Genomic DNA, 26,618 nt, shown 5'->3' on the forward strand with positions numbered 1-26,618 from the left:
TTCCCTAGAACCATTTTGGAAACTGTGTTACAGTTAACAGATCTACAACAAACAACAGCCATCACCCTTGTAATCCCTCCAAATTTAACACTACTTAAGATTACACAACATAAATTATGTGAAAAACACTCAGACTGACTGCTGGCTGTGTTTACAGGTAGGCACTTGCTGGTCCACTCCTCATAATCTTCCAAGGCTTTCCTTGTCTCTTGATTATTTTACATTCGTAAAGGTGACACATAAAGCAGTTTGCATTCTCTCTGATAGGAAACAGCAGCAGAGTGGGTATGTCCCATGACACACAATATTTACAATGTCAGAGTGCATGGGCCAAGCAAATTCCTGGCAAGATAAGTTCAGCAGTGCTGGAGGGCAGACACAAGGACTAGGAGGTTTGTTGCAGCTCAGGCTCAAGGGAGGGAGAGCAACTGCTAGGCCTCCAGGAAGATCAGTGCTGTCGGCTTTGGCTCTAGGTTCGATTTTTTTGCCTCAACCACAAGGAACTCGATGTCACTCCGCTCCCTTCGGGCAAAAGATTCTGCTATCAGTCTTGCAACATCCTGGTGTTGCATACCTGTAGAAGAGAAACATAATTAATGATATGTGCATGTAACATTCACATCAACAGTATAATGAAAAGGATAGATTGCTACTCACTGTAAAGATTACATGTTGAGTTGCAGAAAAGCACAGTGAAAAGAAGCTAAATGTGTCTGTCTGCAGCTCAACATGTCATCTGTATGGTGACTACCAGTTTATCCTTTTCATTATATTGTTGATATTACAGCCTGGAGTTTCCATTGTTTAACATTCATGTCAATTTGTTTGTAAGCAATCATGCAGTTATGTCTTTTAGGACACACATTCTTAACAGAATTTACATTTACTGTAATAAATGAGAAAAGCTTTTCCTTTCATTGTATACCTGCTCTTTGTGTAGCTACTTTACACCTACTAAATAAATGTATAAAAATATTTCAAGGAAATTTCTAGTAACTTGTTGCTAGTTGTGGCAGCACAGAAACAACATACAAAATTTACAGTTGTGTACCTTAAACACAGGTACAGATAGTGAGGCTGGTACTGGAAATATGTAAATAGTTTTCAACTATACATATTTTTATACTTGTATCTTGTTCTGTGCATAAAGGTTCCAGTTAGCTTATGCCTCAAACATTTGAGCACTATAGAATGCAGGGACCAAATAATAATAATAATAATAATAAAAACTGGCTGAATCTTTCCTGACAAGTGACCAAAGATCTTGTAAAACTAACTAGACTCCCTGAGGACACAGCATGGATGTTTTGAGCTTTTCACTAGATGCTGTTGTTGTGGTAAGAGTCTGGTAATAAATGAGACAGACTGAACATTATACTGTATATTTACTGGGACACATATACAGCACTTGTTGATCATAATTGTAGGGGATATATCTAATGTAGGATAGTGTACCTATGAACAGTTGATGTTTCCTTGGGTGTTTCAATTTTAGAATCACAGGAAGGAATGTGCACTAGAGTCCAACACAAATAGTTTGTGGCAATTTCTACTGTTGCTGTTGTTGGGACACATGATAATGTGTTTTGTGCTGCATTTGTAAATATTATAAGTTCTACATATTGAAGTGCTGTGTAATATATTAAAGCCCTTTTGATGACACTGTTAATTCTTCAGTTACAGAGTTTTATGGTGAGTAAAATTCTGTATATTTTTAAAACCAGTTATATAACATATGGACATTTAAGTGAAACTTCATCAGTCACACACCTTGAAATGGAATAAGTTCTTCTAGCATGGAACACATGATATTTGCAAATGAATCGAGTTTCTTCAATGTCTTAACAATTTTCCCTGTCTTGAAAAATGAAATTTGTCTCAGCTGCCAACAGCTTCTATTTCAAAACATTTTTAACATGTACCTGGTTTTTGCCAATACTATTTCTTACTTTGATTTCACTTACTGATTATTACACAAAATGTATTTGCAGCTGTGAATACAACCGTCAGTATGCTGGACCATAACTCGAACTGAGATTTCCTGCTTTACACGAGCAGTTGCCTTTACAGCTTTGGATATCCTTTAACGACCCACAACCAGACCCAATAATGTCTGAAGGAACAAACACAGACAACTCTCCTCCATTCTCTACTGCCCCCCCCCCCCCCCCCCCGCCCCAACTGCTTTCACTGCTGTTTCATCGCAGAAAAAGTTGTGGCCACAGGTTTCCTCCACAATAACAAATCAGTCTATTAAGACTGTTTCATTATTTTTAAAAACTGCTTCAAAATTCATTTTTGTGCTAGCTTTCTGTCAATATGTAATGTACATGTCACCCATCTCCCAAAAAGGTTTCAAATAGCTGATTGTTCACGTAGAAAGTACTATACATTCTTTTTATGTATTTCTCTATTTAAGAGGTGTAATCTCACATTTTATAACTGTGGAGTGTAAATTCAGGTAGTCTGTAGCACAGTTGTCATACATTTGTTTGTTTTGATGGACCAGCAACCATTTATTTCAGCCCAGTCACTCAATCAGATTCCAGATGTTGCTTATTATGCTCCACTGGAACAGCTAGTTATGTTTTTAACTTTTTTCTGTTTTCTTAGTAGAGCAGGGATGGAGAGGATATGTGTGTCTTGGAGGAGCTGTTCGCAGTCTGTGAATAGCTCAAGGTGCTTTTGGCTATGGTCAGCCGTCTTCAGCCTGATGTCTGCGGATGTAGCAGTAGTGGACCTTCTTGCACATCCCATGGGACATATTAAGTGTCGCTTGTTTCGTGCACGGCCTCTGCTGCTGAGGCACCTTCTAGAGTACCTGACATGTAGGGTGAGTGGCAGGTAGTAACGTGTTTGCGTTGCTCGAGAAGGAGAGCCAATGTGGAGGCTGGCCATCTGACCTCGGCCATTCACCCTGTGAGTGGATAAGTTGCTGCTCCATCAACTGAGTCTGAGCAAGCAAATAGGGGGAGGGGTTTGCCAGTTATTGGGAGCTCTAACATTAGGTGCATTATGGGGTCTCATAGGGAAACACCATTCAGGGCCAGACTCAGTGTGTCTGTCAGGGGGCCTCATATGAGATGTGAAGGGGCCTTGTCTGCAGCTGTTGAGCTACTGGGTGCAGCCATCTACAAGTTCTAGCTCACACCAGCGCCAACTATTACTGTCACTTGGGTTCTGATGTTGTCCTCAGTTCATACGGATTGTTGGTGCAAGTGGTGTAGGCTGCTGACCTACTGCAAGGGGTGAAAGCAGAGCTTGCAATATACAGCATTGTTCCAAGAGCTGATCGGGGTCCTTTAGTTTGGAGCCAAGTGAAGGGTCTCAAGTCAATGGTTTTGCCGACTGTGTGACAATCTTCGCTACAGATTTCTGGACCTGTGTTATTGGGTGGAGAGTTTTAGGACTCCCCGTGATAGATCAGGTGTACACTACACAAAGGAAGGCTGCCTGGGTAGCAGAATACTTGTGGAGGGCACGAGGTGCTTTTTAGGCTAAGTGGTAGTTCGAAGTGCCCTCACCATTCAATTGTAGTTTGAAATACACTCACCATTCAACACACAGATAATGAAATAAGAACGTGTTCAGAATAAAGACACTTTGACTCTCAAACTTTTATCAGTAAATTGTTCAAGTATTTGTGACAAAGTTCCTGAATTTAATGCCTTCCAGGAAATTTCTTGTGCTCAGATCATTCTCAGGACCAATAGGTGCCTGAACCCGGAAGTAGAAAGCTCTGAATTATTTAGTGAGTCATAGAACATATATTGGAAAGACAGATCACACTCCACAGGAGGGGGAATGTTCATTGCAATTGACAAAAATACTGTCTTTAATGGGGTCAAATCAGAGAGTGACTGTGAAGATATCTGGATACATATAACAGGTCTACATAAAATCAGGTTAATTATTGAATTTTTTCTGTCCACATAATTCTACCATATAGTTCCAGAGTCATTCTAATAAAGCCTATGATCGGTATCAGATTATGAAACATTAGCTGAGTATAGACTGGGATGTCTATGGATCACTGCATGGGATACAGACAGGCAGTTTTATGAAGTGCTTCTGAGTATGTTTTCTGAAAACTGTCCTGAGCAGCTAGTTCGACAGTCCACACATAATGGAAATACACACATCAAAAAAAGTTTTGCATCACAGCAGTTCCAAGAACTCATGAAGAAGGATGTTGACTGTGGATATTGTATCAAAGACACAGTCTCTTTGACTGTTCAGAGACGTCACTAAACCCACCCAAAGATATAAATAACCATGCATGAGCAGCGCCTATTAGACAGAGGGGGTCCGACTGCTGATCAGTTCCAGTCATTCCACGAGGAAACAGATACATGGCTCATGTTGTCTGTAGTACAGCCAGGCCTAGATGGTCAATACTGTGGCTCAATCGCACCTGGTAAGTGTCCAGGCATCTCGGAGTGAACCAAAGTGATGTTGTTCGGACATGGAGGAAGAACAGGAACCGTCGACAACATGCCTCGCTCAGGACACCCAAGGGCTATTACTGCAGTGGATGCAATAGGCTACATGATGTGCAACTTCACTCCCGACATCCGCGGTGTGGTCCACTTTGCAACTACGACACCATGCAGTGCGGTACAGATGGGCCCAACAACAATCCGAATGGACCGCTCAGGACTGGCATCAAGTTTTCTTCACCGATGAGTGTTGCATATACCTTCAACTTGACAGTTGTCGGAGACGTGTTTGGAGGTAACCTTGTCAGGCTGAACACCTTAGACACACTGTCCAGTGAGTGCAGCAAGGTGGAGTTCCCATGCTGTTTTGGGGTGGCATTATGTGAGCTGACATATGCCACTGGTGGTCATGGAAGGTGCTGTAATGGCTGTACGATATGTGAATGCCATCCTCCGACCGATAGTGCAACCATATTGGCAAGGCATTCATCTTAATGGGTGACAATTCGCACCACCATCATGCACATCCTGCGAATGACTTCCTTCAGGATAACAACATTGTTTGATTAGAGTGGCCAGCATGTTCTCCACACATGAACCCTATTGAATATGACTGGGATAGAGCGAAAAGGCCTGTTTATGGATGACGTGACCCACCAACCACTCTTGAGCGATGTACGCAGATTCTCCATTGAGGAATGGGATAATCTGGACCTACAGTGCCTTGATGAACTTGTGGATAGTATCCCATGATGAATACAAGGATCCATCATACAAGAGGACATGCTACTGGATGTTAGAGGAACCGGTGTGTACAGCAATCTGGACCACCACCTCTGAAGGTCTCGCTGTATGGTGCTACAACATGCAATGTGTGGTTTTCATGAGCAATAAAAAGGACAAAAATGATGTTTATGTTGATCTCTATTCCAATTTTCTATACAGGTTCTGGAACTCTCAGAACCAAGATGATGCAAAACTTTTTTTGACGTATGTATTTTAGACATTACAGCTACAAAAAGGCCTGACCTTATCATTGGTATATGAGTGTAGGGACAAGGATTAGTGATCTCAATGTCACCAAAGAGATAATGGTTACTAATGTTGACAAATCAATCCAGAAGACTAGGAGAGCATTTTTCCTAGAAAGATCAGATAATAAGTTGCTAATATCCCACTTAGTCACTGAATGGACACCATTGAGTTCCAGTATAAGGCTTGTAAAGGAATTATGGGCAAAGTTTAAATGGGTTGTAAGTCACACTCTGGAGTAGTATGTTTCAATTACATGGATTAAGAATGAAGAAGACCCACTGTGGTTTAATAACAAAATCCAGAAAATGTTGAAGAAGTAAAGACTGTAGCATACTCAGTTCAAAAGAGAATGCACAAATGGCAACATGCAGAAGTTAACAGAGATTCACACACCTGTAAAAAGATAGGTGCACAAAGCATGTAACAATTACCACCATCATATCTCTTCAAAACATCTAGGCAAGGATCCAAGAAAATTCTCACTGACCATCTCACCCAGTTCAAGACCTGCGAAAGTGCCTGTCATAGTTCTACAGTCATCATCAGCTGCCACAGATCATCAGTTGCCACATTTATAACCTACTGATATAAACTGGCAATTGTTGGACAGTATTTGCTGAGTCTCACACTCAGGCCTGAAGTTAAATAACTGTTAGTTACAGCAGACCAGACTGAACTTCTGTAGATTAGATAGTTTTCTTTCAGTGTAACGGCTTGACTCGTATGTAGGACATTAACAATTGGTAAGCATCTTATGCCACTCAAAGGTGAATGTATCTAAGCATGTAATTTTAATAAATACTTATAGTGTGTTTCATTTAGTGCTGCCCTTAATACTTGTATTATTGATATAACTGCCCTGTGACCGGTTCAGTTGCTAGAGTGCATGTAACCTACCTTGCTAGAGCAATGACAGAAAATGTGATAGGGGTTTTGCTTTCTGCTACTACCTTGTATGTTGGGCATCCTGACTGTTTTGGAAACACAACACAGAAAATGGTGACGAGGATCTGCAGATTTTCAGAAAGAAACATTGCCCATGCTGCAACAAAGATACTGGAGAGCACAAAAAGATACATGAAAAAATTATAGAAAGACTTTAGAATAAATGTAGCCTTTACTATTACTATTTGCAGACTGCTAAGCCCTTTTCCTTTTCAGGCAGAATTCTAAGAATTTATTATCGTCTTCTGAGTTGTATTTTTCAGACATGGCCCCTACGTGAATTCGATATTCTTGAGCAATCAACTTTTAGCTGCAACAACTATCTGCTACTCGGGAACTGTTGGTGGTGTGCCTGGCTAAACTTGAAGCAAATGAGGAAAATGGGTGAGGAAACTTTAAGATACCTCCACCACCATTTCCAATATTCAGCAGGAGCATCCAAACCTGACCTAACTACATTTCACATGAGTAACAATGTTTTATCAGATAACGATTATCAGGCGACATACAGTGTGATGCTTTCCTTATTGCAAATACTGGGCATGCCATGTTCAAGTTAGTCCAAAAATTGTGTACATTTGGAATCAGGAAAGGCATAAGTGGTTATTCACAAAGGACTTAAACTCAAAGTGCTTCAAATGCTACATCAATGGCACTGGAGCATTGTAAGTACTAAATGTATTGCTGGAGATCATTGTTACTGGAAAAATATAGGAAAGGACATAGAAATGATGCAGGCTGAATGCCATTTAAGCCCAAAATACCAGTTAGTTCCTCTGTGCCAAGATTATCTGCAGTCACATGCATGAGAAACATGATCATGTTTACACATTGACTTTGCTGGACCATTTTTGGGAAGCTACTGGCTCATTGTCATTGATGCTTTTCCAGAGTTTCCATTTGTGATACAAATGTCACAGATTACTTCTATGAAAACAATTCAGCTGTCGTCAAGGATTTTCTCTATTGAGAGGTTGGCAAAATCACTAATTATGGACAATGGTACTTGATATTCATCTCAGGAGTTACAACCTCTTTGTGAAAGTAATGACACTTCACACTTCAAAACCATACCATTTCATCCTGAAGCTAATAGACTTGCTAGACGATTTGCACAGATGTTCAAGTCACACATGACAGAACTCAACAAGAAGTACAGCAAGGATAATACTTTAATAATATTTCTTTCTCAGCACAGATCCATCACAAATGATATAAAATCTCTAATTGAAAAATTACATGGGAGGCCACACCATGCTTTAATATTAATTTTAAAGCCACTTGTGCATCCACAGACCAAGCCTTGACAACAGTTTTTTAAGTCAGTGACCCCGTACTCACCATGTACAAATATTGAAAGGTATCTTGGGTTCCATGCCTAGAAGCATGGCAATGACATGTGTAAAACACATATTCGAAATGGTGTCACAGTGTGCATAAAAATCAAATGAAGCCGCAATTTGCTCATGCACATATAGGCAGAATTCCTTGGCTGCTCTCTTTTCCGGACGGACAAGATTTCAATGCAGCCTCCCCCCCCCCCCCCCCTCCTGACTTTGCCACCAGCTGCAGCCAACCAATGACGCGCACATGAGAGTAGACATCACACTTTGCATCACAGATGAGCCTATGGGTATTGACATGGCAAACTGCTTGACCGACCACCCACTCGAAAGATGGCGGTGGCTTCAGGGCAGGCCATTGCCAAGGTAATACCCATCAGACACCTCCCCTTTCATTCTGTTTTGGTGATTATCATACAATTTCATTTGCCTTTGGTGTATCACAATTTTCCCTGAATGATATTAATCTGATTGACTATTAGGGATAGTGTAAACCACTGATTGATCTCACAGTATTTGCATGACTTTAGTAGCAGTATTAGAATTAAACTCAGCTATAGAGGCAGATTTTTGGGCACTGGAGGTGACCATTGCATTAGTGGCAGCTTTAGAACTTCCCCTGAACAGCAAGCCAGTTTGTGGATTCCTTTGGAGTCATCAAAATGGGCAGGGCAGTGGTTTATGGGCTGTCATTCTGGTGGTGGCCTTGTTCCACTAGGGGCCAAGCAAGAGGGCAGGAATGCTGTGGCTGCATACAAAATGACAGTTCTTTAGAAACTAGCACCACCGGGCATCCTGGTGCCAGCCTAATTGCGTTATTAGTGAGTGGACATTGTGTGGGAGCCTAGTCTCCTTATCCTATGTGCAGGTCTAGGAAACGAGGCATCGAGCTGGCGTCCAGCTAATGTGTTTATTACAAGAACAAGGTAACCTGTGAGACAGGATGATGGATTTCTCCGGATATTGCATTTCTTAGAAGCCACCATGCCCCGCCAAAACAGTGCCCACTACATTGTTTTATGAATGAGATTGAGCTTGTTTTCACTAGTAAGCTTCCCTCATCATGTGAAATGCAAAAGGAGTTTGGCTGCAGGACCTCCAGGCATTGTGGGCTGTTTTTTCGGGGAACAGAATGTGTACTGCACTGCAGGGATTGGTCTCCTTGCTAGAAAACATGATTGGCATGGTAACCACTGTTGGACCATGATAACTTTATTCAAGAACATTGGGGGGACGGCTGTTTTTCTGAAGTTTTTGAGCAATGGGAGAGTCTGGGACTCGCTTCTCACTGTCACGGAGTATAGTCGCTAGAGCTCTTATGGAGAGAGCAGTTAGACATCTGAACAACCGGGCAAAACTTTATATTTTTGCAGATGTGAGACAATCACCAGCAGACGTGGGGTCAACTTCCGCATTATGACACTTCGGCAGTGCCCGCACCCCAACAGCGTCTCATCTTTCACTGGCTATATCAGTAATGTTAAGCAGCTTCAGCAAATTCAGAAGCTTATCAATCATTTTCACAACCGTCTTTTTTCATAGCAAACCTTGTTCTTGCAGTAGTCACTCCCAGTGTCCATTGCATGCTTAATTGTATCTAGATGTTAGAGACCAATCAGTGGAACGATACAGCAGTCCTTGTTTGCCTAGATTGGGATCCTTCCACTCACAGTAGCCAGTCTCATTTACATGTAAATCCCAGTTAGGCTTCCCAGGTCTATTGCCAACCAACCTGGGTTTGTGTTAATGAAATGTTACACAGTTGAAGTTTTTGTTTATTTGTTTGTTCTCTCTAGACCTTGATATTAGTTAATAAATCTCTGTGATACTGTAGGTCCTTGTTATTAATTTTTCAATGACACCCATTCTTATTCCCTCCAATGTCATTTATTTTTTGTTGCAGGTTTGAAGTAATTAAATTAATTTTATGTCTAGTTAGCCAACACAGGGGTGATACACAGGGGCCACTGTTTATAGTCAGATTTCCTTGTGCTATTGATAAATGTGGCACCTCTTGGGTATGGTGGTTACGACTTTTTAGTCTGGAACCAGAAAGTTCTGACCAGTCACCACTGAGATGGCACTCATAAATGGGAACCTATTTATATTTCCATTACAAGAGTTACAAATAGTCTGCTCCATCTGTTAATAGCTAAGTCAGGTAGCACAGACAGCACAGACACCAGAAACTACTTCCTCCTTCCACAAAATAAATTGCATACAGTTATCTTACCTGCTGTTTACAGATAACTGCATACACCCATCCATACTCACCCAGTACATTATTACCAACAGTTCCTGTCACAGTTCTACATTTATTGTGTTACTGATGGCTGACGAATGATCGTAGACAGTTAATTCCAAATGTGAAAGTGCTATTGAAACTGGAACCAGAACTAAATAACTTAGTTGCAGCAATCCAGAGTGATCTTCTATAGATTAGATAGTTCTCTTTCAGTATATTAGGTTAGACTAGTATGTTGTACATTAACAAGTGCCACACATCATACATCACTCACAGCTGAGTATAACTGGGTATATAATTTTAATAAGTGCTTATTATGTGATCCATTTAGTGTTGCTTGTATTACAAACATAAACACTCTGTGACCAGCTCAGTTGCTAGAGTGTAAGCAAGCTATCTTCATACAGCAATTACTTTTCTCTGGTATGGAGTTTGCTTTCTGCTATCTTCATTGTTGGGCACCAGGCTTGTTTTGGTGACTACAACACTTTTGTAGCTATGACTTTTCACTTATCTACATTCAATTTCTCCTCCACCTGCACTGAGGACAAGCAAGTTCCTCTCATCCTCAGATTTGAGTTACCTGCCTTTCCTTTTTAACCTTTCCCAACCTACACTGTTGTCCTTCCCAAGGAAGGAACTAGTTCCAGAAGATAAGAGAATGTAGTGTAACAGGCCAAGTAACTTATTTTGCAGTATTCAGTATCAAATCGAGTTCACTACCTGAGCAACATTTGTAAATTCTTTGGCTAACAATCATATTTATTTATTTGTGCTATTTGCTGACCAATATTCCATTCTTAAACTCATACTGCATCATTTTTTGTTAAGTGTGTGAAAGTTATACCAGTTTGCAGTGTAAACATTGTCATATTTCCTATTCATAAATAATATCTGACAGAATCAAGAAAATCACATAAAAATATCCAATGTTATATTTTACTGTAATTGGTAGCAAAGAAATCAAAGCATTAATTACGTGTTTAACTGAGATTTCAGATTCCCAGTCATTTTCCTTCACCCCTCTTCTTTCCCCTTCAACTCTTCTGCCAGAAGAAGGAGACATTGGCTCCAAAAGCTTGTAAAAGTTGGACCCTTTTGTGTGTGTGTTTCCCTGCCACCACTTGGTGAGTAGATTTTTTAATCTATCCAATACATTATATTGTCAATAATTGATTATTTTCATTGTTATATTAATAATGTATTTATTAGAACTGAGTGAATTAGGAAAATTGTGAACTTTGAATTTTCAATCAAGCTTGGTAATACCCAGCAGAGTTGTATTATTATAAACTAAAATGTATTTATTGGTTTCATTACCACATAATAGGTATGGCAGTCCACATCTGGTAATCATTTGATCAACATCTTTGTGTTGCAGTTGCCACCTAACAGTTAAAGTGTTAATAACTACCATATTTGCCAGACAATGCCAGTGTAAACATCTTTGTAAATGTTCTCTACGTTTTTGGAACTCACTCTCTTAGGCATCGTCATGTGGTCACTGTGTTTCTGTAGCAGTAAAATTGGAACCCACTTGTGAAAGTGCATGTAAAGATATAAACATTGCCTGAATAATTTGTAGTCTGGTAGAAGTATTAATCTATATCAAATCTTACAGACAAATTGATCATCATGTTTTTACAAGGGACAATAAATACATAAAGTTGTAAAGCAAACTAAATGCAGCATTGTGACCATAATTTAAAAACTCTTTATAAAACCATATTACCGCAAAACGACACACAGTCAACGACCAGCTACCGAGGACCATCAATCACAGATGAGGCTCGTTCCAAGCTGTGGTGTGAAACCGCCATGTCATCATGTTTATAGCTAGTATCTACTAATGAAGATAAGCATATTGCAAGATAGAAGTCAGGTAATGGCAATGTAGAAACATTGTCAAAAACAATGTTCTACAAATGGGTGAATAAAGACATCAGAACGGTTGTACTTCTGAAGTCAGTCTGTGTTCAATATTTTTTCTAGCTTGATTAAATTCATTCAGCACAAATGCCAATGGTTAATAACAAATCTTAATGAACAGTACCAGTTTACATATTTATAGTGCACCAGAATTCATTGGAAAATGTATGTCTACAGACCTGTTTTTCATTCAACTGTCACCTGTTTCAGTAAATCACATAAGCTATATAAATCACTACATTACCTTCCACCTTCTGACCATCCACCTCAAGGATCAGCTGTCCCACTTCAAGACCACCTGCTTCGAAAGCAGCACCATTTTCCTGCACAAAAATACATCATGCTTGAAAAATACTTTTTCCATTTTTGCAAACTACAGTTCCACCACTACATCAAATCTCTATGCTTGTCTACATCCTATATTTATTTCAAAATTTTTGAACAATGAAGTTATTCATTCATTTACTCATTCAAAATGAAAGTCAACAGATTGTCCTTTGTTCTGAGCTGACACAGAAAACTAAACCATAACGCAAATCATAAGCTGTGGGATCACACAAAAATTATTTGCATCATACAGTAGGGATGTTACACGTGGTTGACTCTAAGCCACTGGCATATTATTTGTTGACACTAAGTTATGTTATTAACGAAATGGTGCATACAGCATAAGAAATCAAGCAACACTGTAATTAAAGTAAAGTAACTTCTGGTGGAGAAAAGTAAGATGAACTGCAAAATCTTGGCTACAAGTTGGAAGTTAGTATGAGGAAAGACAAACATTTCTCATACTGAGGAAGTACTGAGCAGAGGGCTAGAATAGGAAATTAAAGAGGTTATCATTATCATTCAGCAAACTACTTAACAGTCATCGGTGTGTTGTCCCACGTACGCAAGCAAATTCTCAAGCTGTGCTAGTGTTTCCACTGCTTTTTATTTGCTGGTCAGCAATTAAATATGATCAGGTGGCCATTATATTGTTTCGGAATTGATTTTGTAGATGTGACTAAGTTCTTATAATTGAAAAAAAATGAAGCTCTGAATATCCTGACTGCAACTACGAACTCCCATGAATTTCTGCTTCTACAGCACAACTTTCAAAATACTAATGATGGCAAAATATGAGATTGCCAATGTTTTTATATTTGTTTTCTTTCTTAATATACGTGCCAACTCTAGCTTCAACTTCACTTTTCAGAGCGGTTTGTGTTCCGGATAATTACTCCCCATGACTATAAATTCTAGCGTAAAGTTCTTATTCTACGTAGGCATTGAGAAACGAAATAAAACCACACTTAATATTTAGACAAATCAAACGTCGGACGCGATTCATCAAATCGCATTAGAATTCAAAGTGATCTGTAGCCGTAGCGACATTGCGATGGATTGCTGCTATCTGTTCATGATCATGCCAGTAACATCTGCAGAACAGAAATATCTATGGAGCTAGGACAGTGTACTGCGTATTTCCCATCAACCTGGAATTGTTCAGTAACTTCCATGTAATTAAAAAACATCTTGTGCTAAGAGCAAAACTTTAGTACTGCACGCATTTACCCTGTTTTTACACATTTCTTTATTTCAAACAGCAGCGTCGAATTACAGTTACCCCGTCGGATGCAAATCAAGGTATGTGGTATGTCAAAGGAGGAAAATTTACTTTTCGTAGGTAAGAACCAAAATGTTTTAACCTCGCTTTATGTGTTAAACATATTTAGACACAGCGTAATAAAGAGCTAATTATCCTGTCATTTCTCTTTTGCGCATGTTCATACATACTACAGCACACTGTTTTATTTACATTAATACATAACATGACAGAAAGATATCAAAGTAATGTAGAACGTTTGACAATGACATGTATATAAAGTTTTGTGGGTGATACATTTGGCATGCGTTATGGGATGAAATACTGCACTTGCAAATTGTTCCAAAGCTGAAATCACGATACTAGTCATAATAAACGTAATTACAATGCAATGTCGAAAACTTGTCATTTGCAGACAATTTCTTGTGCGTATGATGTTAGTACCACGCAATGTGTTTGTATGTAGCAAAGCCATGGGATAAATATGCTGATGTTATTATCAGTAATACTGCGTGTACTAAAGATCTTTATTCTGCACTGCGTTAGTGTTGAGTGTTTCCGTTACTCGGGAACGATAAAAATCTGGGCAGTTGGTAACTTTAGCGACTGAGTATTCGTAGGAAACTTAGAAGTTGTGCTACCTTTTCCTGGATTCGTCTTTAGTTTTCTATAAAAATGAACAAGTTCTGAGCAGTTGATTACTATCGATGGCTAATCAACACAGTTTGTTGCGAATTAGATCACAAGTAGAACTTCGATAATCAATGCCTAAGACTATGTGCAGTATATGTGCATCGAATTCATTTTCCCGAAAAAGGTGTGTCCTACATATCACGCATTGTTGAGCTTGTGGCGTCTCTGGCGCAGAGCGCACTATCATTGGGAAACCTTTTTCTTCGGACTAGCAAGTCTGGCGTGAACTTTCTGCTCGTGATATGTGTAACAGCCGTAATTGTCGTATGTACAAGTGTTCAATAAATGTATATTTCATATCGAAGTGAGTTATCTCTCGACTAGTCTCCCGTGATAACCACAACCTAATTTTTGCTTGCAAGACCAATTGAAATAATATGATCGATGGAAACCAGTGTTGCCAACTCTAAAAAAACCCGAGTCGCTAGATTCAATATCAGAAGTCGCTAGAAAGACGCTAAAACTGATTTTACTAGCGGTTTACTGAAAATTTCGTGCAGTGAATGGTGCAATAAGCCAGTGTGTGTGTGTGTGGGGGGGGGGGTAATAAAATATTAATAAAAATCGTCTCATACGTAATTGCTATGTCTTAATTAAATGACGCATCGCTTACAATAACATACATATAAAATGCGCTAACGTTGAAGTAAACGTGTTATCATAATTGTTGTTTCAATCACAGTAGTCAAATATACTAGAAATATACAACTATATTTGTAACAAAAGAAAGCAAGAATTCAAATTAGGTTACAAAATATATAAATACCGGTATGTGAGCTATTCATCGTCGTCGCTTAGAAGATCGAACAACTCTTCTGTTTCATGCTCTGACAGAACTGTAGTTTATGTAGAGGGCTGAACTTCGCTCAAAAGATGATGTTGCAGTTCGACTGGTTTTGTCGCAAAAGAGTAACTTTTGTTCGTTGCAATAAGCTCCAATATGTCTCACGGTATGTCAAAAGATGCACAATCTTTATTTTGTTTCTTCAGCTGGTCTCTCAATATGATCAAAGCATTAATTGTCTTTAACGATAATCTGTTACGTTGTTTACTTTTTATAATGTACATACAACTGCATATTCTTTCCACTTCTGCATTTGAATGCGGCAGGCATAGAACAGTCATTGATAGCTGTGAAATCAAAGAAAAAGGATTCTCCCCTGCGGCATTTTTATACTGAAAAACCTCACTCCAAAATCGAATAGTGTTAGTAGTGTTATTCCACCTAATGAAGTTGATATTATGCCATTCTTGCAGCATATCGTCTATGAAATCGCCACTAAAACCCAATTTGTTGGCTACAGCATTATTTTTATTCACTTTGAGTGTTTCTTCAACATTCAGCACTGACATTTTTTTCAGGATCGTGATGTTACTTGGCAGTCTTTGTTGAATTTCTTTTATGATTTTCAGACTAAACTGAATGCATCTCTTCTTCAAATAAACTTTATTTTCTTCAAACTTGACTCAGACAATTTCTGTTCAAACATAAAGGCAAGGTTCGGATTTGCGTACACACATTCTCTTGGAACTGGTATTGTCAACAAATCAACAGTTGGAAAAACTGTTTGTCCGAGTGACTGCATGAGAAATACAAGTGTATCTAGTAATTTAGTGGGGTCATTGTCTTCTTCTTCAAAAGCTTTTATTGCTGTTTGTACGTCTTTTAAAGCATGTTTAAGGCAAAACACGTAAAGATGATTTGAGTCGTCACAATATATCTTTTACAAAAGATCGGCAGTGTAACAATTGTCTTGAACCATGGCAAGTGAAAAATGTAGCTTTAGTTCTTCCCACTGCTCCAGAATTCTTCGTATTGCTGGTTCAATTGAAAGCCAACGTGTTGCACAGACCTTCCAAATTTTAGTGGCTGTTTTCCACAATTTATTGTCTGATAATCCTTTTATATTCCTCTTGTCTTTTGGGTGAAATGGAGAACCAATTGTAAGTTTCACGTACAAGAAACTCTATGTTTCTAGGTATGGTATTCACTGAGGCGTGCGAAACTGCAAGCTGAAGAGAGTGACAAACGCAACGGATTTAAAAAAAAAAAAAAAAAAAAAAAAAAAAGCTTCAGATCATATTCTCTCTTGAGTTGTTCGAAAAACCCATTGTTTATTCCAACCATTGCAGAAGCATTATCTGTGCCAATTCCTACCATACTAGCGATTGGAAGTTTGAGATCTTTCAAAGAATTCACAAGAGCAGCAGCCAGATTTCTTGCATCTGCAGTTTCTACTACAGCGAGTTTGAGAAATGCTGATCTAATGGTTTGGCTGTTTACACTATAGTGCCGTATAACGATACCTAGCATTTTAGATATTGATATATCTGTGGATTCATCTATTAGTACACTGTATTTTTGGTTACCTATATCTTCAACCAATGATTGTGTAAAATATGGAGCCAAAACTTCAGTTATAATGTTAGTGCACTTTTTACGATGTAATAGCATGTTTTTAGCGCCCTCATCACCGGAAAACACCTTCTTGCACAGTATTCCTAAATGATCTACAGCTAAAATAGAACAATCTTCAGCAATAAATAAAGAAAGGGCGTCTTCCGCTCTGCTTGCTATTCTAACTGTAGTTTCCGGAACAATTTTCACAGGTAAGGTGGTTTGTGTTTCTTTTTTTAAATCAATTTTTTGTTTATGCTTAATAGTTTTCTAATGCTTTTTAATATCACACAATTTAGCATAAAACACTGTTGCACATACTTGACATCTTGCCTTGGATAAGTCTCCAACGACTGGTTTCAGCCACCCATTGAATTCAGGTTCTGCTTCCCACGCATCCCGATATTTTTGAGCGTTCTGCTTCTTCTTCTGTTGTAAATCCATTATGTAAGCCACCACAACATAAGTTTCACCAATTTATAATCAATGAAAATGCATTAAAACTGAGGCGAACTAGAGGTCATGAAACAATCTACTCACTCGTTAACTCGATATCAGTCCTATTGTTCATTGTTTAAAACGTAATAATGTCTGAGATACCCCCACCGAATTGTTCTTGCGTTACCACTGCGCATGTGGTAATAATTTGACTGAAATTCGAAAAATAAAGGGAGTTCAAAAGTTGAAGAATTATAGATCGATACGCTATCGACGATAACAGGCTAGTGGGTAATGAATAGTGAATTGTTCTATAGTCAAGGTTCTCTTACTCTGTAGGCAATTCCCACATTCAGGTTTACTAAATGCTAAACAATGCTACATGATCTGCTAAGAATTTAATTTAACTTAGTAAATCTAGAACAATGTCAGTGTAGTGCCCATTCTATAATTAAAATCTTAGTTTTGTTAATGAAAATACTGGCCCAAAATAGTTTTGATTTGTACTCCAAAAGTCGACAGTACTCCAAAAGTCGCCAGATAAGTCGCTAAATTATTTTTGTTGCTAAAAAGTTTTTTTTGTCGCTAAGACGAAGGCAAAAGTCGCCATTTCTAGCGACAAAGTCGCTAAATTGGCAACACTGATGGAAACTAAAACAAAAGTGTGAAGGCAAAGATCTGTTTTAAAAGACATACCCGTACACAGATGTCAGAGTGAGAGAACAGATACCGCAGCACGCTATGTCCTACAAGAAATCACCACCCCAAATATTAGTTTGAAACCGCAATATTTTGCGAAGTATGATCTACCTACATAAGAACCAGTACACACTACTTGTGAAGAGGGGAGGATTTTTTTCGTATGAAAAAGCTACTGCCAGAGACGAAGACGCTAGAAGAAAAATCATTATAATAGGTAGAAACGCTAGTTTTTTCTTGTTCCTTCTCTGTTCATTCAATATACTGCATTAACTAGATAATCTTGTTCATCCACTGGTGCGGAATTTTATCACACTTTTTTGCAGCGGAGTGCCTCTGGGTATGAGGGGCCGGCCCTCTGGCGGTCACGTTCCTCTAACCACTTCTCGCCTCCGTAATTCTGGGGTTAGCGCTAACAGAGGGCGCTGATTACATGCAGCAGTATGTTTTCACTCATTGTGGCTTCTTTTGCTATTTGCTTTATAGTTTTTATATTAATCCGTGCACTATGGAAGCTGTTCATTACTTATGTCATTTTCTAGAATAATGGCACTTGAGCATACGTTAATTACTGTTATTTTAACTCGTCCTCTTTTTAACAAGCAAACTTTTGTCGTGTTCCATTTCATCGCTTTTTATTACTATAATGCCTCGTTCACCTTATAAGCCCATTACAGACTTTACCGATTGTATCCCCCCCCCCCTTTATTTTACGCTGTTCAATTAATCGTTGAAGTCTTGTGTATGCCTACAGTAGCGCCATCTGGTGAACTGACAACACAAACATCTTGTGGCTACGGTACTACAGTTTGTTTTGAACAGTAGTGCTGCTGACAACATGACTCGTGCATATGCTGTTATTTATATACATTTGACGATGTTGGTGCTGATTTTGTATTTAACATTTGACGATGCCACTATGGCTGCAGTGCATTAGGACATTGTTTATATAAAACAGGTATGCCTCTTCATACTTAAAGCGCACAAATGTGTATATATATATATATATATATATATATATATATATGTCAGTAGTACTTTTCGTTATAGTCTATTTTATTGTTTTAAGCTGTAGACAATCTGCTAATGTATTTATGTTTTCCCATATTTTGCTGCAGATCTGAAGATGGTCATTATATACCGAAACCGGTAATCTGTTGACGAAATGTTTGTGACCATAGACGTAAAGTAAAGGAAATTTATAGATAGAAACGCTCAACCTTGGGGCCCATAACTTGACTTCCCCTGCTAAGCTATTGAGCTTAAGTGAACTACGGTCCTCAACATAGTACCGGCACCATTCTGTTAACTCCCAACGCAGGTATTTCTCTTACGATCAATATCAAGCACCACTGAAAGTTTAACCGCCACCACTTTTTCCTGAGAATAGGTCTGCCTACTGCTCGCGTCTCGTGAGCGCCAATATTTACTCACTGTACGTGGATGATCCGAAAAGGTCCTGGCCTGATAATGAATGTTAATGTTTTCAAGATCCTTTTATTTTTCAACATATTCCCCTTTAACATTTATACGAGGCTGATTTAAAAAGTTGTGCACACTGTAAGATATAATTGAAGGAAATAATTTATTTTACGAAATGCCTTTCCAGGCCTTCAATACAATCTCTATTCTTGATTATGACACTTCCCAACATTTTGGCAACATCTGTATTCCGGATAGGGCACCTTTGTTATTGAGCTCGCTGATTACTCAGGTCATCCCACTGGAAGCTTCGTCAGTTATGTCAAAATCTTTCCATTGATCTGTTCCTTCCATTTTGGAAGTAAAAATATTGTGGTCTCATATCAGCGCTAAATGATGGGTGGCGTAGTATTTTCCATCAATTTTTGCCTAGTGTTTCTCTCACTGCTAGGACAGCATGAGGTCTTGGATTATCTTGCAAAATTAGGACATCAGCTACAAACATGTCAGGTCTTCTTTGACGAATTTTTGGGGCAAAACATTTTGCAGAAACAGCTTGTAGTGCGCACCTGTTACAGACGTCCGCAGGGGGACTACATTTATGTCATATGTTAAGATCATCACCAGTTTCACCTTTCATCGTTGGCGGGGGAATTTTTGGGGCGTGGAGATTCGGACAGCGATTAAGACTTCAGTTCTGGCTCAAAATCTCGTATTCAATGCAACAGCCCTTTTCAGAAACTGTTCTCCATCTGTTCGATAACAATGAAGCAATTCTTCTGCGATTCTTTTGCGAAATGTTTTCTGCTCTTCTCTCAGATCATGCGGAACCCGTCGGGTAGCAATTTTGCTAATCTTTAACTTTTCTTTAAACCGAAATTACAGGCATTCTTTCCTCATAACGCAAATTCCCCACATGTTTTGCGTCGACCCTCTCAAAAAATGTCGTTAACAATAGCATGAGAGGTGTAGTCTGTTTCAGCTGATGGTCTTCCATTTCCTAGATTGTCCTCAGTGCTTACCCGAACTTCACGGAAATATGACCACTGTGATCCTGTGCTACGAACCATTACACTATGCCCCAACATCTCTCTTAAAGCGTTGTGAATTTCCGTTGGGTTCATTCCACCTAGGGATTTGATTTGATGCAGGAACACTGGTCACTACGTGTAATCCGACCATACTCGGTTTCAGCTTCTTTTAAACCGAATTACTCATGACACAACCACGCGAACCAGCAAACACATATACGACCGTCATGCCTAAAGTCTCGCTCACAACCGCCATTAATTTCAGCTTGACCACGACACCATAATTGTCGCGCAAGCACAGTGTGGAGGACTTTTGAAATAATATTCGTACATGATGTGCATTTGCAACTTTTCGCCGCGTAATGAATAATCCATTAAATTTCGGGCATCCTACCGCGCAAGTAAAATCAGAGGATTCAGCTGAAGAAATCAGACGTGGAAGCTGCCGAGGAATTACGAAACATCGTCCACAAAAAAGTAAAGTTTTCAAGGAAGAGAGATTTGCAATACGAAAACTGCGTGAGTATACTGAAAGTCGTCCTGCGTGCTTATAAAGATAATGCTACCGTCCTTTTGCCTCAGGAAGTCTACAAGGAAAAGATATTTGGTTTACTTAGTTCTGGAGCATACCGGAAGTTCAACAAAGATCCTACTAACAAGGTGACAATAAGGCCTACTGTCTTGCTCAACGCTTCATCACTACCAAAGGAAGCCATAAGAAGTTTAAAAGTGCGAGGTGCAACACCACCGAGATTTTATGGGCTAACTAAAGTCCACAAGATGGGTAAGGATGATTGTCTAGAGGGTCTGTCTATGAGGCCTATAACTGGGACTATTGGTTCAGCACTGTATCTTTCTGCCAAATATTTGTAGTAAAATGTAGTCACCACATTCGTAATTCTATGGATTTTATTCAGAGACTCAGCAATATCAGGCTAAATAGTACGGATGTGTTCGTTAGTTTTGACGTGGTATCATTATATACCAAGGTACCTTTAAAGGACTCTCTATCTCTTATCGGCCAATATTTTGATAAGAACATCACGGCCTTATTTGAAAAAGTGCTTTTGTCATCATATTTTCAGTTTAATGGTGAATTTTGTGAACAGATTGATGGAGTTGCTTTGGGAAGCCCACTCTCCCCTCTGGTAGCTAATTTATTCATAGAGGACTTCGAGGACAAGGCACTGGACTCAGCAACTTTTAAACAAACGGCCTTCTGGAGGTACGTGGACGACACATTTATAGTATGGCCGCACGGGATGGATGAATTACATCGATTTCTTGAGCATTTCAATTCTATTCATGCTAGTATCAAATTTACAATGGAAGTAGGAAAAGGAGGCTGCCTCCACATTTTAGATGTTGTCGTTCGCCGTAAAGTTGATGGCACATTAGGACATGCCGTACATCGTAAACCTACACATACAAATCTATATCTACATACCAGTAGCTGCCATCACCCTTCACAGGCCTTAGGTGTCCTTGAGACCTTAGTGCATATTCGATAAAGATAATTTGCAAAACAGTTCACATACCTCAAGAGCGGATGGATTTTCTCCGCAACAAATTCGTAGAACATTCAATTGAAAACTTAGAATGTAGGTATGTGATGGGGAAGAAGATAGTAATATCTTTGTGGCCGAGAGGTTCTAGGCGCTTCAGTCTGGAAACGCGCGACCGCTACGGTCGCAGGTTCAAATCCTGCCTCGGGTATGGATGTGTGTGATGTCCTTAGGTTTAAGTAGTTCTGAGTTCTAGGGGACTGATGACCTCAGCTGTTAAGTCCCATAGTGCTCAGAGCCATTTGAGTAATTCCTTCAATTCAAGTGCGTTTTTGCCCTATGTGGATGCTCTTTCCTCGAAGTTAGGTCGTATTCTCGAGAAACAGCTTTATCGGGTCTGTAGAGGGCGATTTATTGCTTCGTAAGCCTGGTGTGTAGCACATTCCTTGCGGAAAATGTCAGAAGTCATACATAGGTTGGACAACACGTACCGTTCATGAGAGATGTGTGGTACATCGAAGATACACACGATTATCACAGCCAGACAAGTCTGTTGTGGCCGAACACAACATTTTTAGGGGGATTCCATGAACTACGGTGATGTGAAAATTCTGACATCCATCTCTTCCTTTTGGGATTCTGTCTTCAAGGAAACTATAGAAATTAAATTAGCTAATAATTTAATAAACAGAGATAATGGTTTTCATTTTGACAACGCATGGAATCCGGCTCTTGGGATAATTGAACAGCAGAGAAGTCGTCATGGTGTCATCGCCGCCTAACATACATCGTTAAGCGAATCGAATCTCTGTACGCCTTTGCCGAGGGCGGCGCGTGTGTAAGCGTATCTCTTTGCTGCCGACCAGCGACTGTAACTTGCAGGCGCGTATCGACGCGGTGGGGCATATAGCGCCACGCTTGGCATCATATTGTTTCTTCAGAGTTTTAAAATAGGCGTACTATATGCGGCTGAAATTCCAGTTTGTACGGTTGCATGACTGAAATCTGATGAACAATTCGTACACTTCATCAACGGTGTTACAGTGTTACTACCCCAACTTCAGACAACGGTGATACAATGTTACTATTCCAGCTCTGCAATGTTTCTATGGAAACACTGCAAAATGCTCGTTTACAGGCGCAATCACTACTTGGTTCGTCGAAAAACGCCGACCAGCAAGAAACACTGGGATTTGAGTAGAGATGGAAGCTTGAGGGAGCCAAATCTGGACAGGAGGATGTACCTGGTGATCAAAAAGTCAGTATAAATTTGAAAACTTAATAAACCAACGAATAATGTAGATAGAGAGGTAAAAATTGACACACATGCTTGGAATGACATGGGGTTCTATTAGAACAAAAAGAAACAAAGTTCACAAAATGTCCGACAGATGGCGGTGGACAGCGAAACGTCAGTGACTGCGCATGACAATCGTGTATAAAAGGAGTTGTAATGAGAGAGAGAATCATCCTCCTCACCATTTCAGACGGTCGTCGCCCTCGCCCCGACCCTCGTACTGACCCTCCCCCTAAGTATGTCCACGACTATTCCCGAGCCGACTGGAATGCCTACCGGGATACCCTTTCCACCCAGGTCGATAGCCACCCTCTCACCTACCACCACCCTGACGATGTCACCCATGCCGCCTCCTTTCTCCAGCAGACCTTGTCTGAGGCCGTGGAGGCCCACGTTCCTACTGTCGCCATCCACCCCCACCGTCCTACCTTACCCCCACAGGCCATCCTCCTCCTCCGTGAATCCCGTCGTCTCTGCCGTGCCTTCCTCCGCACGCGTGACCCGGACACACTACGACGCCACCGGCAACTCCAGCGACACGTTCGTAATTTGCTCGCGGCTAAGAAACGCCGGGACTGGCGACAGACATGCACCCGTTTAAATGCTACCCTCCCAATCAACTCATCCAAGTTCTGGTCAGCCTTCCGTCGCCTTACCGGAACTAAACCCTCCCCCTACTATCCTCTTCTCCATGATGATCATCCCTTCCCTGACACCCTTAGTAAGGCCAACCACTTTGCCTCCTACCTCTCCGATGTTTTCTCCATCCCCGACGATCCCCAGTTCGATTACTCCCTCTTCCCGGATATCCGCGATCGAACTGACCCCTCTGTCCCTCCCCTCGCTCCTGGTTTCCAGTACTTGGACAACATTACACACACGGAACTCAATGCCCCTATCACTACACAGGATCTCATTGATACACTCCGCACAAAACGCAACACCGCTCCTGGTCACGATCGTGCCACCTACCGTCACCTTCGTGAAGCTCCTGTCTCTTTCCTCTCCACCCTGGCCAGGCTCTACAATGTAGTCCTGTCCACCGGTTACTACCCCGACCTGTGGAAAACCTCCCGTATCCTCATGTTCCTTAAACCTGGCAAACCGCCGTCCGCCGTCTCCTCCTACCGTCCCATCAGCCTTACCTCGGTCTTCAGCAAGGTCCTGGAATCTATCCTCACCCGCCGCATCCACCAGCATCTCCGCCAGCACTGCCTCCTTCCCGTCACCCAGTGTGGCTTTCGGCCATCCTTCTCTTCCGACGATCTTCTCCTTCACCTCACTCATCTCCTTTCCGAACAGCTTAATTCCCGTCGCTCCGCAATCTTCCTCTCCCTTGACCTCGAACGCGCTTATGACCGCGTCTGGCATTCCGGTCTCCTCTTCAAGCTCCAAACCTTTGCCCTTCCCATTAACTACGTCCGTCTGATCGGTTCCTTTCTCTCCCGCCGTCCTTCCTATGTCACCATCCATAACACAGATTCCTACACCTTTTTCCCCTCCGCCGGTGTGCCCCAAGGCTCCGTCCTCTCCCCCCTTCTGTACCTTTTGTACACGGCGGACATGCCGCCGCCGTCGCCCCCCGTCCACCTCCTCCAGTTTGCCGATGACACCGCCTTCCTCGCCCTTGCCCCCACCCTGCAACGCTCCCAACGCCTTCTCCAATCCCATCTTGACCGATTCACCGCTTGGTGTAACCAGTGGTTGCTCAAGGTCAATCCTTCGAAAACCCAGGCGATCATTGTAGGCAAAACCACCCCTTCCTTCCGCCTCCTTGATTTCTATCTCACCGTCTATGGCCGTCCCATCGCCCTCACTCCCACCCTTACGTACCTTGGCGTCACCCTCGACCGTCGCCTCTCCTGGACTCCCCATCTCCATACAATCCAAGCCAAGGCACGTTCCCGACTCCGTCTTCTCAAGCTCCTTTCCGGCCGTACGTGGGGTCTGGACCCTTACACAATCCTCCACACCTATAAATCCCTCATCCGCCCTATCCTTTGTTATGCCCATCCAGCCTGGATCTCCGCCCCCCCTACCTTTTATAAATCCCTCCAAATCCTTGAACGCCATGCTCTCCGCCTCGCCTATCGCATCCGTCTCCCCTCCCCCACGCGGATCCTGTATGATCTCATCCCCTTCCCCCACCTCCTCCTTTTCCTTGAAAGGATACGGATCCTGTACACCTCCCGTAAACTCGATCCTCCTCACCCGCTCATCTCCACAATCCTCTCCCATCCCCGCCCGCTGCCGCGCCTGTATTCCCACGTCCCGCCCGGTCTCCATCTCTCCACCCTCCTTACTCTCTCCCAAGGTGGCTTCCGCCAGCTCCCCCTCCCTGATGATGTCCTCCTCCCCTCCATCTACCCCTCCTATCAACTTTGACCCTGCCCCACCACCCACTTCCGGTGTCCTTTCCTTTAGGCACCCTCCCTCCCTCCCTTCTCTTCCCTTCCCTCCCCTTCTCTTTCCTTTTCCCCCGTCCCCTCCCTCCACCACTCTTCCCCCCCAGGCTTCCCCTCCCCCTTCCTCCCTCCCCCCTTTCTCCCCTGCCCGTGGCATCTCTGCCCTCTCCTCTCCCTCTCCCACTCCCCTTCCTCCTCCTCCTCTCTTGGCAGGTCCCCGGACTCGCACACGCATGGTGAACATTCGCGCGCCGGAGATCATCGCCGTCAGTGTCTAGTGTGTGTGCTTCGTTTTGTGTTTCGTGCAGTTCCAACTCCACTGTTCACATGTGCCGTCGCAGCTCTCCGTGTTTTGTGCGCCGTGTCAACAAGTGTTAGTGTTTTTTCGTCCAACGTGAACGGCTTCTTGTTTTTTTGTAACTACTTTCTTTGCCCGCCATTTTTTGTATTTTCTGTGTCACCTATCTCATATTATTGTACCCCATACGGCTGAAGAGCGGCGTATTAAGCTGCTGCCAGCCCGCCTTGTATGAGGTGCTGAAAATTACAATAAAGGAAAAAAAAAAAGAGAGAGAATCAGATGCCCCAGCAGTCGCAGCATGTTGACGTTACCTGAAAAGGCGCTTTTAGTGAATCTGTATTATCAGAATTGGGAATGTGCTAGTTCAGCGTTACGATCCTATCGCCGTAGGAAGGGGACTCGAACGGGTAAAGGTCTGTTGACAAATGCAGCTGTGGCGAGAATGATTTCGAAGTTCGAAGCCACGGGTTGTGTAGACGATAGACTCCGTAGTGGCCGACCGAGCACAAGGCGTAATGCTGCTGGGACAGTTCAGAAAGAAATGGAGACTGTAGCTGGTTCGTCTATGCACGGGGAAGTCATCGCTCGTGCAGTCGCACGTCGCACCGGCATTCTATACACTACTGTTTGGTTGGCACTGACGCGTACCCTCCGATGCTATCCGTACAAAATCCATCGGCATCATGAACTGTTACCTGGTGATTTAGTGAAGCGGAGGGCATTTGCGGTGTGGGCGTTCCAAAAGATGGCGGAAGATGACGATTGGTTGAGCAACGTGTTGTGGACCGACGAAGCTCATTTCATGCTCCGAGGGTCTGTCAACGCCCACAACTGCAGAATTTGGGCTACCGAAAATCCTAGAACTGTCATGGAAACTCCATTGCACGACGAGAAAGTCACGGTAT

The 26,618-nt window shown here is 41.5% G+C and overlaps 1 protein-coding gene across 1 annotated transcript in view; it reads right to left on the reverse strand.

Moving 5' to 3' along the window:
* Positions 1-207: 207 nt before the first annotated feature.
* Positions 208-26,618, reverse strand: part of LOC126484699 (whirlin-like) — a 157,397-nt gene continuing 130,986 nt past the window's right edge. Inside the window, exons 4-5 of the mRNA XM_050108295.1 lie at positions 12,181-12,259; positions 208-574 (exon numbers count right to left, since the gene is read on the reverse strand). Of these exons, the coding sequence (XP_049964252.1) occupies positions 432-574; positions 12,181-12,259 (222 nt within the window). The 3' untranslated portion in view covers positions 208-431. The remainder of the gene's footprint in view (positions 575-12,180; positions 12,260-26,618) is intronic.

This window comes from Schistocerca serialis, chromosome 6, assembly GCF_023864345.2.
Source record: "Schistocerca serialis cubense isolate TAMUIC-IGC-003099 chromosome 6, iqSchSeri2.2, whole genome shotgun sequence".
In the NCBI taxonomy this organism is placed as follows: Eukaryota; Metazoa; Arthropoda; class Insecta; order Orthoptera; family Acrididae; genus Schistocerca; species Schistocerca serialis.